At 43.1% G+C, this 13,750-nt stretch overlaps 1 protein-coding gene across 2 annotated transcripts in view; it reads left to right on the top strand.

The window, feature by feature from the left end:
* Positions 1 to 13,750, top strand: part of DTD1 (D-aminoacyl-tRNA deacylase 1) — a 239,097-nt gene that overhangs the window by 204,218 nt on the left and 21,129 nt on the right. The window contains exons 5-6 of one of the 2 annotated variants that reach the window (XM_023731404.1): positions 8,660 to 8,834; positions 12,291 to 12,680. In XM_023731404.1, coding sequence (XP_023587172.1) covers positions 8,660 to 8,812 — 153 coding nt within the window. In that variant the 3' untranslated portion in view covers positions 8,813 to 8,834; positions 12,291 to 12,680. Of the gene's footprint in view, positions 1 to 8,659; positions 8,835 to 12,290; positions 12,681 to 13,750 lie in introns of those variants that run through there. The other variant, XM_004376431.2, reaches the window with a different exon arrangement.

Here is a 13,750-nt window from a genome sequence, read left to right as displayed (position 1 = left end):
ATTCTGCTCAAATTCTTATTATTTCCTTTCTTCTGGTGCCTGAGGGCTTCTTTTGCTGCTCTCTTTCTACTTGTTCCAGTTGTAGGGTTAACGTTTTGATTATGGCCCCTTCTGCTATTTGAATGTGTGCATTTATTGCTCTAAACTGACCTTTGAGCACTGCTTTTGCTGTGTCCCAAAGGTTCTGGTAGGATGTGTTTTCATTCTCACTTGATTCTGTGAATTTCTTTATTTCATTCTTAATTTCTTCTATTACCCCGTAGTTTTTGAGCAAGGTTTTGTTTGGTTTCCACGTGTTTGATTTTTTTTCCTTGCTTTTTCTGTTGTTGATTGCTACTTTTATGGTCAGAAAAGATGCTTTGTAATATTTTGATTCTTTGGATTTTGTTAAGGCTTACTTTATGGCCTTGTATGTGGTCTATTCTGGAGAATGTTCCATATGCGTTGGAAAATAAAGTATTCTTGGCTGCTGTTGTATGGAGTGTTCAGTATATGTCTGTGAGATCAAGTTGGTTAATTGTAGCATTTAGCTCTTCCGTATCTTTGTTGAGTTTCTTTCTGGATGTTCTGTCCTTCACCGAAAGTGGCATGTTGAAGTCTCTTACTACTATTGTGGAGAATTCTCTTACTACTATTGTGGAGCTGTCTCTCTCTCTTTTCAGTGCTGTTAGAGTTTATGTATTTTGGAGCCCTGTCATTGAGTGCATAAATATTTATTATAGTTATGTCCTCCTGGTGTATTAACCCTTTAGTCATTATCTAGTGTCCTTCTTTATCCTTTGTGGTAGAATTTACTTTAAAGTTTATTTTGTTAGATATTGATATTGCCACTCCTGCTCTTTTTTGAATGTTGTTTCCTTCATATATTTTTTTCTATCATTTGAGTTTTAATTTGTTTGTGTATTTAAGTCTAAGGTGTGTCTCTTGTAGGCAGCATATAGACGGATTGTGTTTTTTTTAATGCAATCTGCTGGTCTGTGTCTTTATTGGTGCATTCAGTCCATTTATATTCAGCATAATTATTGATGGATATGAGTTTAGTGCTGTCATTTTGATGGCTTTTTTTGTGTATTGTTCAGTTTCTTTGTTCCACTTAATTTTCTGTGCTCAGTTGTTTTTCTGTATGTATTTTCTTTTCATCTTTTTTATTGTTGTTGATTTTGTATTTGCTGAGTCTTTATATTTTTCTAGTTTTTATTATGACTTGTAGGATTGTTAGTTTCCTTTGTGGTTACCTTAATATTTACCCCTAGTTTTCTAAGTTTATACCAGTCTTTTATTTTTTTATATCGCCTTGACTTCCTCTTCATATGAAAAATCTATGCATTTTTTTAAGTCCCTCTTTTTTGTTATAATGTTGTCATTTTTTACAGATTGACATCTGTTTCCCTGTTTTCAGTGTTTTAGCTTTGATTTATTTTTGTGCCTTCCCCTCTGGGTTGATATCTGGTTGCTCTGTCCTGTGTTCTAGTCTTGGGTTGTTATCTGATGTTAGTGATTTTCCAACCTGAGGACTCCCTTTAGTATTTCTTGCAATTTTGGTTTGGTTTTTGTAAATTCCCTAAACTTCTGTTTATCTGGAAATGCCATGATTTTGCCATCATATTTGAGAGACAGTTTTGCTGGGTGTATAATTCTTGGCCTGCAATTTTTTTCCTTGAATGCTTTATATATGTCATCCCATTGCCTTCTTGTCTGCATGGTTTCTCCTGAGTAGTCCTAGCTTATTCTTATTGACTCTTCTGTGTAGATGACTTTTCCTTTATCACTAGCTGCTCTTAAAATTCTCTTTTTATCTTTGGTTTCGGCAAGTTTGATTATAATATGTCTTGGTGACTTTCTTTTGGGATCTACCTTATGTGGGGTTCGATGAGCATCTTGGTTAGATATCTTGCCTTTCACGGTATCAGGGAAATTTTCTGCCAATAAACGTTCAACAATTCTCTCTGTAGTTTCTGTTATCCCCCCCACCCAGCCCGTCCTGGTACTCCGGTCACTTGTAGGTTATTCCTCTTGATAGAGTCCCACATAATTCTTAGGGTTTCTTCATTTTTCTTAATCCTTTTATCTGATTTCTCCTCAAATAAGTTGGTGTCAAGTGCTTTGGCTTCAGTCTCACTAATTCTGACTTCCATTGCCTCAGTTCTGCTCCTGTGACTTTCTGTTGAGTTGTCTAATTCTGAAATTTTATTGTTAATCTTCTGGATTTCTGAGTGCTGTCTCTCTGTGGATTCTTGCATCCTGTTCAGTTTGTCATTATGCTCTTCTCTAATCTTTTTAATTTCCTGTATTGCTCGGTCTGCGTTTTGCCTAATTGCCTTCCTAATTTCTTGAAGAGTTGTGTGTATTAATCTTTTGTATTCTGCCTCTGGTAATTCCAAAAAATTTTTCTCCTCTGGAAAATTTCTAGATTCTTTATTTTGGGAGCTTGCTGAAGCCATCATGGATTGCCTGTTTATGTGATTTGTTATTGACTGTTGTCTCCAAGCGATCAGTAAGTTATATTTATTTATTTTATGTTTGCTTACTGTGTCCTAGCTTCTTGTTTTGTTTTGGTATGTGCAAATAGGCTGCTTGTGTTAGCTAGTTTGATTATTGGCACCTTTGAAGCTCTAATGTCCTGTCACCAGGTGATTAGATCTGTTACTAGGTATATGAGTTCAGGAGTCCGCCCACTCCTCCTGTATGGATTCAGCTCAGGTGCCCAGGTAGATATCCACCCAGTGTGTGGTGAAGGCTGTCACTTACAGCCCTAGACAGGCATGAGTGATTGGTGTAGGCACATGCATCTGGCTGCAGCAGGGGGACACACTCTGAGCAAGGCCGGGGGCTGATAGCTGCTCCCGAGTGTCCAGGAGGAAGGCATGTCCCTGTTCCCTAGAGTGTGTAGGTGGGTGTATTTTGCAGCCGGAATGTGAGCACCTAATGCTGTTGGTTGTAAGGACTGGGGGGCACCTCTTATTCATGGGCCCCTATCACAGGTGGCTAGGTGGCATGGGTGGAGCCACCAGTTTTCAGGCCCCTGATGTGGGTAGGTGAAGACCCTGCTTGATGGGCAGAGCAGTATCAAATGTCAAGAACCTGCCACTTCACAGCTGAAACAGTTGAAGTTAGAGTTCCGGTATATACCCTGTTGTACTGACTGCAGTTATGAGGGCATAAGCTGTTGAGATGGGCCCACACAAGTCTATGCAGTGGGAAAGGCACTCAAAGTCCATGGATCCCTTATGCCTGTGCCTAGGCAAAGGAGCTGTGCCTACCCTGAGTTCCTGGCTAAGGGGAGCCAGCAGTTTATTTTTTCCTGTTTGTTAATTTGTTCACTCTCCAAGGCAGGGAGAATGGCTCTGGGCATGTGATGTATCCTACTTCCAGCTCAGGGGACTCGTCAGTTGCTGAAGCCGGTCCAGGACCCATTGCAGACGAGGGAGTAGGAAGGTAAATGGGAGAGAGGTTTTTCCCTAAGCGGGATGTTCTTGATCTGCATGGTAGGCCATATGCAATTACTTATCTTTCGCCAATGAGGGCTGCTTCTCACTGGTTCTGGGTGGCCGTGTAGACTCTTTGCGGCTGGGTCTCTCCCGGTACGGAAAGCGCACCTCCCAAACACTGCTGCTTGCCTGCCTCACTGCTCACCCACGAGCTGCTCAGGCCTGAAGGGCTCAGCCTCTCTCCGGGTCAGGTCTGGTAACTCCTTGCTGCTTCTGAAACATCTCTCCCTCCCCCTGCCAGTCAGTCCAGTTCCTCAACTCTGCCTTTGATATTCAGGGCTCCCAGATTGCCATATATAATCGAATCACTTGTTTTTTCGGGTCTTTGTTGTAAGGGGGTCCACCGGAAGCATCTGACTACTCCGCCATCTTGGCTTCACCTCCCGTAATGTTTCTATTAAGCAGTCAGTTGGTTTAAAAAGAACACAACACTACAGTTGACACAATAGCAGGCCCTACAGTGTGGTGGAAATGCCCTCTTCGGATGTTCGCTCAAGTTTTCCATTACACAAGTACTTTTTTTAAAAAAAGCTTTCAAAATTATCATATAATGTGAAATTATATCAAGCTGCAATTTGATAAAACAAATTGTCTGCATACAAATTTCCCATTGCTTTCTTTTTTTTTTAAATAGCTTAGGCATCTTGAGATAATCTATGGAAGTAGGTTTCTGCTGATTTAAAATGCCACAGTTGATTGAAACTCCATGTCTTCTCAAATTTTTACCAATATTATTTGCTGGTTAGAGTTTGCCGTCTCTTCTTTCCACTTCCCATCTCTGTCAGTCTGAGCCGCAGAAAGGAAACATGGGGGAAACAACAGGTCATGGACTTCCAATAGCTCAAGAGATATCCTGATTGTGAAAGCAAAACTAAGTTTACAATGTTAACACGTGGTCATTGGACTAGCAGGTGGGGACTGTCCTGCTCCAGAGTTGGAGTGAGGGGTCACTCTATTTGACAGAATAATCCATCCCTGTAGATGTCTCTGCCTCTTACAGAGGGCAAAGGCTCCTCAGGGTTGCTGTTCCCTTCCCTTTTGGGCTTTATTGCGTCTCTACGATGTGGTCTAGCAGAGCAAACCAAGGCACAGAAAAGTTACTCATCCATTTAGTGTCTTATGTCATCAGTCAGCAATTGAGCCTAAACCTGAGGAAGTTCATTGTTAATATTTATATATTGCATAGCATGTTTTACTTACATATTGCCTTGAAATTATTAGTTATTCGGCAAAACATATATCTGATATCAGTTAGTTTTGTGTGTCCAGGTGAGAGAATGATCACACAGGGTGATTTGAATGACTTGACAAGGTCAGTACATTTCTTACTGGTGGCAGGAGGTGGCCGACATTTATCAGGACAGTGAGCATTGCAGAGAGAAATCTCTAAAGCTGTTGAAATGAGTCAAATCAGTTTCAGGCATCTTGTCCTTAGTCTAAGGGAACCTGTGGGGCATGTCCCTCCTTTGCAGCATCCCGTGACTGCCCAGTTTTCTCTTGACTTCAGCAGGGCCATAGGTGTGGGCCACCATCTTCAGAGTAATCAATATCTTGTGTATTTTTACAAGTAATTGCAGAGTAGATGTTTGATCTTTGTGACCTGCACTGTAAGACTTTCTTGGAATCTTTGCAAGGGGTTGGTTGGATCAGAACTTTTCCATCCACATTATGGTCTATAAAAATCATAGTAATTGACTTCATGGAGCTTTTGCTTTTCTTTCATTATTTTCTTCTCTCTTTATTTAGATTTTGGTCATATTCAGGACAGAACAGTCTGGCAGCAAATAACTAGCATTAAAATAACCCAAAGGCAGGCCATAGCTGGCATCATCTTAGAAAGAACAGAAACAGTTTGCTGCTTATGAAACCCCTGGCCAGGTTGACTGGATTTCTGGCTCAGAGTCCAGAGACCTGGAGCTTTCTTTCCCCAGCCTGACTGCTGATTGGCTGAGTGGCCTTGGGTGTTCTCTCCCAACTGACCTCACCTCCACTGCAAAAACAATCAGGGACTAATAACATCTAGTCCTGACTGCTTAGAATGCTAAAAGCAACAAGGAATTGGTTGTCAGAACCTAAGGTATTGTTTGTTTCCCAAATGTGAAGACAGCCTTTAAAGAGCTTAAATTATAATTTCAGGTTATATACATGGGTCCTTTGAGGAAAGAGGTACTCTTTTGTAAATTTTGGGCTTAAATAAGAGAGAGAAATAAGACCTAACTGGTGGGACTTGTCACAAAAAAATGGACTGTACGACATCTTGAGAGAAAAAAAAAAACCCCCTGGCGTTGAGTTGATTCCGACTCATAGCGACCCTGTAGGACAGAGTAGAACTGCGCCATAGGGCTTCCAAGGAGCAGCTGGTGGATTCGCACTGCCGACCTTTTGGTTAGCAGCCGAGCTCTTAACCACAATGTCACCAGGGTTTCCATCTATGAGAAGCTGTATGTTTTTACCATCATTACCCGAATCATGTTGGAAGCAAGTTTGAGACATCAGTTCACTCTAAGAGCAATCTTCCCATCATGAGTTCCCAGGCACCTGTTTTCTTCTGAAGTGACTCACAAAGAAATTGAATTTCTAGGCTCCTTCTAAACTGAATATGGTACTTAACAGCGTGGTGGGTTTGGATGCTCCACAGAGGTAGGGCAATGGAGACAGACATAGACTGCCTGCCAGCTCTGTTCAGTCCTTCCAGCCTGGGTGTGTGATAATAGCTGCAGGGCAGTGAACCTTGTCTGATGTTTCCTCAGAATGAGTGGACTCTTAGGGAAGATTCATGAAGCATGACGCTCTCAGATTTATTTGTTGAGGTGTTCCTTGCCGCTCACGAATGTACACAGAAGCCTGAAGTTATTCACTTCATGTTTTATGTCATCATTCATACTGGCTCTTTCCACAGAGTGAAGGGATCAGTTTTTAAAGATGCTTCAGAAGTGGTATTATAGATGTGAAAGGACAGGAGCAGATAATAACGATTCTCTGTTTACTTGGTGCCTTCTGTGTCTCTGAGCCTGTGCACATCACAGTCACATCTGATCCTCCCAGTGCTCTGAGAGTCAGATGGAGAAAGTGATGGCATGTCCTCAGAGGATGGGAAACGGAAGCATGGGGAGATGAAGTGGCCTGCTCAGTGAACTGCTGCCCACTTCAGACACTGATATTTTAACCAAAAGCAGGTTCACCACCTGGCAGTGTCGACACTCAATACTCAATGCTATGTGGGGTCCACGCCATTTCCTCTCCTGGTTGCTGGTGAAGAGCGATTTAATTACTCGGCTGACATAAACAAAAGCTTGAGACTTCTCCTCTGAGGTTTTCACTTTGTCTGCTTTTCAAACGAGAAAGACCCTGCAAAGCTTTGAGTTTGCAGGCCCTGCAGTAGGTCATTTCTAATGCTCACGTTCATACTAATTTACTCTTACATCACACAGTTAGAGGTGGTGCATCCTAATTAATGAGAAAAGTCCTTATTCTGTCACTGGATTTAATCATGTTAAGCTGAGTTGGAGAAGTTTGGATCTCCATATTCCAGTCCCCAATGCTCGGGTCCCCGCTCTTCTGTGCTCTACCAAGAGAGAGGTGCAGGCTGACCCAGAACGGAACCCTGACCCCGGCGCTGTCCATAGGCTGCTGTGGGCCCGGGGCTGCCTTTGCAAGGTTGGATTTCTAAGGCACTTTAGCCCTAAAGCAGACTTTGCAGTGTGCACACTGTCACTGGTTGATTAAAAAACAAACAGACAGAAGCTCTACATCTTGGTGTTTGTGGATCATATGTCACAGGGCCTGTAGTGGTTTCTGTTCTCCTTGACACCCATCTTACTGTTAATCTGAAAGCTCTTGCCGTTCTAGGTGATGAGCCCATACAAAATACCAATTTCTCCTCTTCTTTCTCATTTTCCTCGTGGCGGGGGAGAAAGATTTAACTGCTTCCTTGCCTTGAGATGTAAATTCCACACTTTGGATTGACTGGATTACAAGTGTTCTGAGAAAAGGCTTAAATTTATTAGGTTAGCTCACAATGTTCTCACAGAGAACTTTACTTTGAAGCATGTTGCCACATGTGGTTGGGTTGTTTTAAGAAAAATAATGTAAGAGAATCAGCAGTACATCATTTACAAAATTTCTCATAGGTGATTTAAAAGCTTGGTCCACAGTGGAAGCCGCAGGGTTAGGCTGAAGGGTGAAGTTAGTGTCCCTACATTTCTGCACTCTGCTAGTGACAGTCCCTCTGAATCCATGCAGAATCAGATGGGTGCCACAGGGTCTAAGAAGCCTCCGGGAGCATGCATTTATTGGGAGCTTTTCTTCCTCATCCTCTCCGAATTTGGCTTCTCAGTAGCACTGAAGAGTGGAATATGGACAGCAAGTTGTGTCACACACAGGCCTTTGCGTGAGATTGAGCCTTGGGCATTTGGGGTGGGGGGCGGGGGTGGTGCTTTGAGTTACTTGGATTTGAATGCTCCTACAGACTGCGCACCAAGATGATGTTTCGGTGTGTTTAACGTACTTTATCTCACAGCCTTCTCTGTCACCTTCAGTAAATGGGAGAGTGTTTTGATTAACCTTTAGAAAACAATAAGTGGGAAGACAGTTTAGGAAGAAAAAGCTATAGAGCCATCAAAGAAAATTTAACAAACAAAGCTTTATTATTTATAAAAAACAAACCAGTTGCCGTCGTGTCAGTTCCGACTCATAGTGACCCCATGTGCGTCAGAGTAGAACTGTGCTCCATAGTGTTTTCAGTGGCTGATTTTTCAGAAGTAGATCTCCAGGCCTTTCTTCCCAAGCACCTCTGGGTAGACTGGAACCTTTCAGTTAGCCACCAGGTGTGTTAAGTGCACTGTCCAGGGACTCTTTATCATTTATGGAGCTCTTCTAAGCCGGCTGAAGAAGCTGTTACTTGACCACTTTGTGAATACTGCATGACAAATTGAATTATGGGTAAGAAAAAGTCAGTGCGAGATTACATGCGTGGCTAATCTGCACTAATGATTCAGGTGGCTGATGGGTAAGCACTGTGTGTGTAATTTGCTGTATCTGAACTACTGTGGCATGCCAGGTTGCTGGATAAAAGCTTTTTCAATGGTTGTCACCCATGTAGTAACTGGTGTTTTGGATATACAGGCGCATATTCATGTTTGTAAAATCATTCCTTTTTTTTTTATAATCAGCTGTCAAAGCTTGAAAAACAGCAGCAGCGGAAAGAAAAGACCAGAGCCAAGGGGCCTTCCGAATCAAGCAAAGAGAGAAACGTACCTCGGAAAGAAGACCGCAGTGCCAGCAGCGGGGCGGAAGGGGACGTGTCGTCGGAGCGGGAGCCGTAGGCGGAAGAAACTGGGAGCTCAGGTGTGAGTCCCCCCCACTCCAGATAATTTCATCTTCTCACATTTTGGGGCAGTGGTAATAAGCAGGGGACAGAATGGCTTCTGAGGCAGAATTCATCCATAGCTGCTGCTGCTGCTGCTTTTTAAAAAAAATTTTATTGTAGTAAAATATATATAACAAAACATTTGCCATTTTAACCATTTTTATGTGTTTGCTTGATTGACATTAATTACATTCACCATGTTGTGCAACCATCACCACTATCTGTTTCCAAAAGTTTAAATCACCCCAAACAGAAACTCAGTACCCCTTAAACAGTAACTCTCGTCTTCCCCTCCCCACGTAGCCCCTGCTAAGCCCACTAAGAAACTTTGTCTCTATACATTTGCCTATTCTGGATATTTCGTATAAATGGGATTATACAATATTAGTCCTTTTGTGACTGACTTATTTCACTTAGCATAATGTCTTCAAGGTTCATCCATGTGGTAGCATGTACCGCGACTTCATTTCTCTTTACGGCTGAATAGTATTCCATTGTATGGATATACGACATTTTGTTTATTCATTCATCGGTTGAAGGCCACTTAGATTATTTTTACCTTTTGGCTGTTGTGAATAATGCTGCAGTGTACATTGGTGTGTGGGTATCTGAGTTCCTGCTTTCAAGTCTCTTGGGTAAATACCTAGGAGTGGAATTGTTGGGTCATATGATCATTCTTTATTTAACTTTTTGAGGAACTGCCACACTGTTCTCCACAGTGGATGCACCATTTTACATTCCCACCAGCAATGCACAAGGATTCCAATTTCTCTACGCCCTCACCGACACTTGGCTATTTACCATTTTTCTGATAATAGCCATCCTAGTGGGTGTGAAGTAGTATCTCATTGTGGTTTTGATTTGCTTTTCTCTATGATTAATGAAAGGAGCCCTGGTGGCACAATAGTTAAGCACTCTGCTGCTAACCAAAAGGTCAGAGGTTGGAACCCATCAGTGGCTCTGTGGGAGAAAAGACCTGGCGATCTGCTCCCATAAAGATTTCAGCCTAGAAAATTCTATGCGGCAGTTCTACTGTGTTCTGTAGGGTCGCTGTGAGTCAGAATCGACTCAGTGGCACCTGACAACAACAACAACATGACTAAGCATTTTTTTCATGTACTTATTTGCCATTTATATTTCTTCTTTGGTGAAATGTCTATTCCAGTCCTTTGGCCTTTGTGTGTGTGTGTGTGTGTGTGTGTGTGTGTGTGTGTGTGTGTGTGTGTGAGGTGAAAGTTTACAGAGCAAATTAGATTCCCATTTGATGGTTTGTACATAAAGTGTTTCATGGCCTTGACATCATTCCCCACAACGTGTCAGCACTCTCCCCATTTCCACCCTGAGTTCCCATTTTCCTTTTTTGGCCATTTTTAAATTGGGTTATTTGTCTTTGTTGTTGATCATTTATAGCTTAAATCTGCTGCTTTCCAGGACGGAGAGAAAAGTTAGCAAATCAGGTCGTGCTTTATTTGAGATGCAGGACTTGGGGGTTACTCACCAGGAGTTGGTTCTGTGTGCTCCACCTCCGGAGCTGCCTGTCAGTGGACAGCTGCTGCTTTAGCATGTGTGTAGTACTGGCAGACACACATCCACACCAAGCATGGTCATCGAGTCTCCTGTCGCTGCTCCCTCCTCCCTGTTCTTGCTCTTCAGCTCCTCTCACAATCTCCTGTCTCACCTGTTACCATCCTTCCTGAATGCTGTGACCCGGTTTGCTTTTCCTAATGTGGTACTTTATTCTTGTCACTTCCATGCCCAGGAATTCACCGTGGTTCACCATAGCCTTAAGACCCCTGTCTGCCTGAAGATCAGAGGCCTCCACAATTTGATCCAGCCCCCCATGGCCCTTTGCTCATGCTCATTCCCCCAGTGAACATGCTGCCAGGAGCCTCTTACCAGCCAGGCACTGAACCAAACACTGGTGACGCAGACGTGGGAAACCAAGGTGCTGTCTCCAAGGAATTCTTAGGCTCAGTGGAGAAGCAAGAATAGTGACGCTACAGCTCGGTGTGCTGGGTGGGCATGTGAATGTGGTGAGGGGTGGATGCAATCAGGAAAGGCTCACCAGAAGGGAGGACTTGAGACTCAGTGGAAGGACAGGTAGAAATGGGAAGATGAAAGGAGAGGTTGGGAAGAGCTGCCCAAGCAGAGAAAGAGCAGGGATACATACTGTTTGGGGTTCAGGAGGAGGGAAGGGCAAGATGTGTTTTGAGACAAAGTAATGAAGAGTTGCTGTACCACTGGGTGTAAGTAGGAGGGGTTCAGGGTTAAGTTAGACAAATAGGGTTCTAGATCATAGTGAGTCTGGTGTGCAATGCTGAGGTGCTTGGATTTCATCCTGGGGTGATGGGGAACCTCTGGAAGGTTTTAAGTATACAAGTGTTGTAATCGAATATAAGCTTTAAAAACATCACCCTAACAGCCTTGGAGAGTGAGACCAGAAGCAGATGGGCCAGTTAGGAGTCAGTTGCAGAGAAGATGACAAGAAATTATAGTGAGAAGAGAGGGAAAGTTTGGCAAGATGTAAATAGAATCATTTAAACTTAGTGACTAATTTGATGTTGAGGAGGAGGCGTCTAGAATGACTTAGGTTCCTGGTGAACACACAGAAGATTGAGGGGGTGGGGGTTGCTGATGATACCTATTTTGGACACATTGTGTGTCAAGCCCCCGTTGACAGCCAAGGATGGCGTCTAGTGGTCTACTGAGTCTATGGGTGTGGGGCTGAGGAGCAAGGTCAGAGTGTAGGTTGGGAGCCATCAGCTCATAGATTGTGGTTAAAACCAAATCAGCATATGGGTTCACCCTGAAGACACCAAGTTGCAAGAGAGGAGACAAAATATATGTGGTTTTCTGCCTTCTTTTTCCTCTCTGAAAGGGAGAGGGGGCTGGCAGTCTATCTGTGAAATGTGCTTTAGGACATACACTACCAGATTTTGAGATACATTGTAAAACCCATAGTAATAAAAACAATGGTACCAGCCCCTAAACAGGCAAACAGACCAAAGGAACAGAATAGATAGCTCAGAAAGGGTGGGTTTTTTTAGTGGGGAGACTGACTCACTATTCAGAGAAAAATAGAGATCCTTGATTTATGTCAGATGGAATGGTGGACTCCAGATTGGTGGCTTGGTGGGAAGAGTTGTGTTTAAGGGAAGAGTCTTTTCCATTGTATATGATTTTCTCCCTAACCAGACTGCTGGCTCACTGACATCATGGCCTATCTATTCTTTTTAGCCCCAGAGGGCTTTGCCAGAGTAAGTAACCAAGAAATGTTTGTTGACTCATTGATAGTTTTAAGGAGAAGTTGGATGATAAATCCTGTTGTCCTATTGACTTTTCCTCTTATAACTATGTTTTCTTCCAAGTATAATTATGAGGAGGTGATGGAGCCATGGTACTGACCTTGGCTTGTGTATCTTATGCACACACAGGAAAGCAAAGAGTGGATCAAAGGGATTTACTTCATATTGTGCCTCCTCCATCACCATCACGATGCTTATGGCCTAAAGCTGCTGGTTTTTCTTCAGGAAATGAAAAAGTTGGTGTGAGTTAGGGAGAGCCTTCTGAGATATAATTTTGAAGTCTGAAATATGTTAAATACTCGTGAGTACACAATAACATTTTATGTAATGTTTATGTAACAATAAAACTTCTGTTTCCCCCTTCCAAAAAAAAGCAACTTGGTGATGATTTACTCATGTCCATGGTTATTTTTGTCATCACAATTACTGCTGATATTTCCTAACTATAATCTGTCCAGATTTTTAAATCTGTAGAGTTGAACTGTGCCACAGTTTACGGTACTCTAAGGGGCTCCTTCTACCACATGTCTGTCAGTTTCTCGTACTGTGCTGGCTTGCTTGTTGCTGTAATACTGGAAGCTTTGCCACCAGTATTTCAAATACCAGCAGGGTCACCCTTGGTAGACAGGTTTCAGTGGATCTTCCAGACTAAGACAGACTAGAGGGACTTCCAGCAACATGGTGCTCTAGGCAGAAGCACCACGCTGTCCCTCCATAGCAAAGATCTGAAGAACTAAGCCAAACAGAGAAAACAGCAATCCTAAAATCCTAAAACATCAAATGAAGAGGTAAAGAACTCAGCCAAGCACCAAATGGAGTGAGAAAACTGACAGAGAATGGAGAGCGAGGAGAGGTTCATGCAGAGGTCCCCTATCAGCTAATGCAGCGTGGGTCCGCCATCTTGGACTCCTATCAGAGACCAGCAAATAGGGGGTACAAGAAAGCAGCTTCACAGAGCTTCCAGCAGGAGACAGAACAACTGGTAATTTGTGACATATGCTTTCCCACCTCCCACCCTTCTTCACCCCCACTTGGCCTCCTCTGCTTCCCATGGCCACAGTCTCTTGGCCGGGAAGCACTGGCTGCTTGGATTCCACCGGCCCGCACTGGCCGACTCCCTGAGTGCCATTTGTTGGCTGCTGGTGTTGCTTTTTTCCGCTTTTTTTGATTTCTTCCTTCTCACCACCTGCCCCTCCTTTCACTCAAATACCTGGCTCCGTGCGCCATCTTTGCTTCTTTCTAAGGTGTTGCGGAGCTCCGTTCGAGTGTGGAAGTGTTTCCTAGTCTGGACTGCCACCCTGCTGGGATCCTGGGGCTTTTGTTTGTTTTGAATTGTTTGTTTGTTTTCTTTTCCTTTTCTCGAGTTGGGAGCCTGTTCTGGCCAGGCGGTGCTGTGTGGCTTGGGACATATCCCTCAGCTTGCGCAGATGCACAGAGGGATCCCTGATAGCATTTCTTTTTTCGTGGGTTTTTTTTTTCTGTTTTTGGGGGGCTTTTCTTGTTCTTTTTTTTTTTCTAAATTTGTTTTGTTTTCTTTTCCGTCTTTCTTCATTACTCAGTTTCTCGTCTCTCTATACCTTCCTTCTCTT

The sequence above is a fragment of the Trichechus manatus genome, unplaced genomic scaffold (genome assembly GCF_000243295.1).
Source record: "Trichechus manatus latirostris isolate Lorelei unplaced genomic scaffold, TriManLat1.0 scaffold00042, whole genome shotgun sequence".
NCBI lineage: Eukaryota > Metazoa > Chordata > Mammalia > Sirenia > Trichechidae > Trichechus > Trichechus manatus.
The sequence above is the reverse complement of the archived record's forward strand: the minus strand, read 5'-3'. Positions and strand labels throughout refer to the sequence as shown.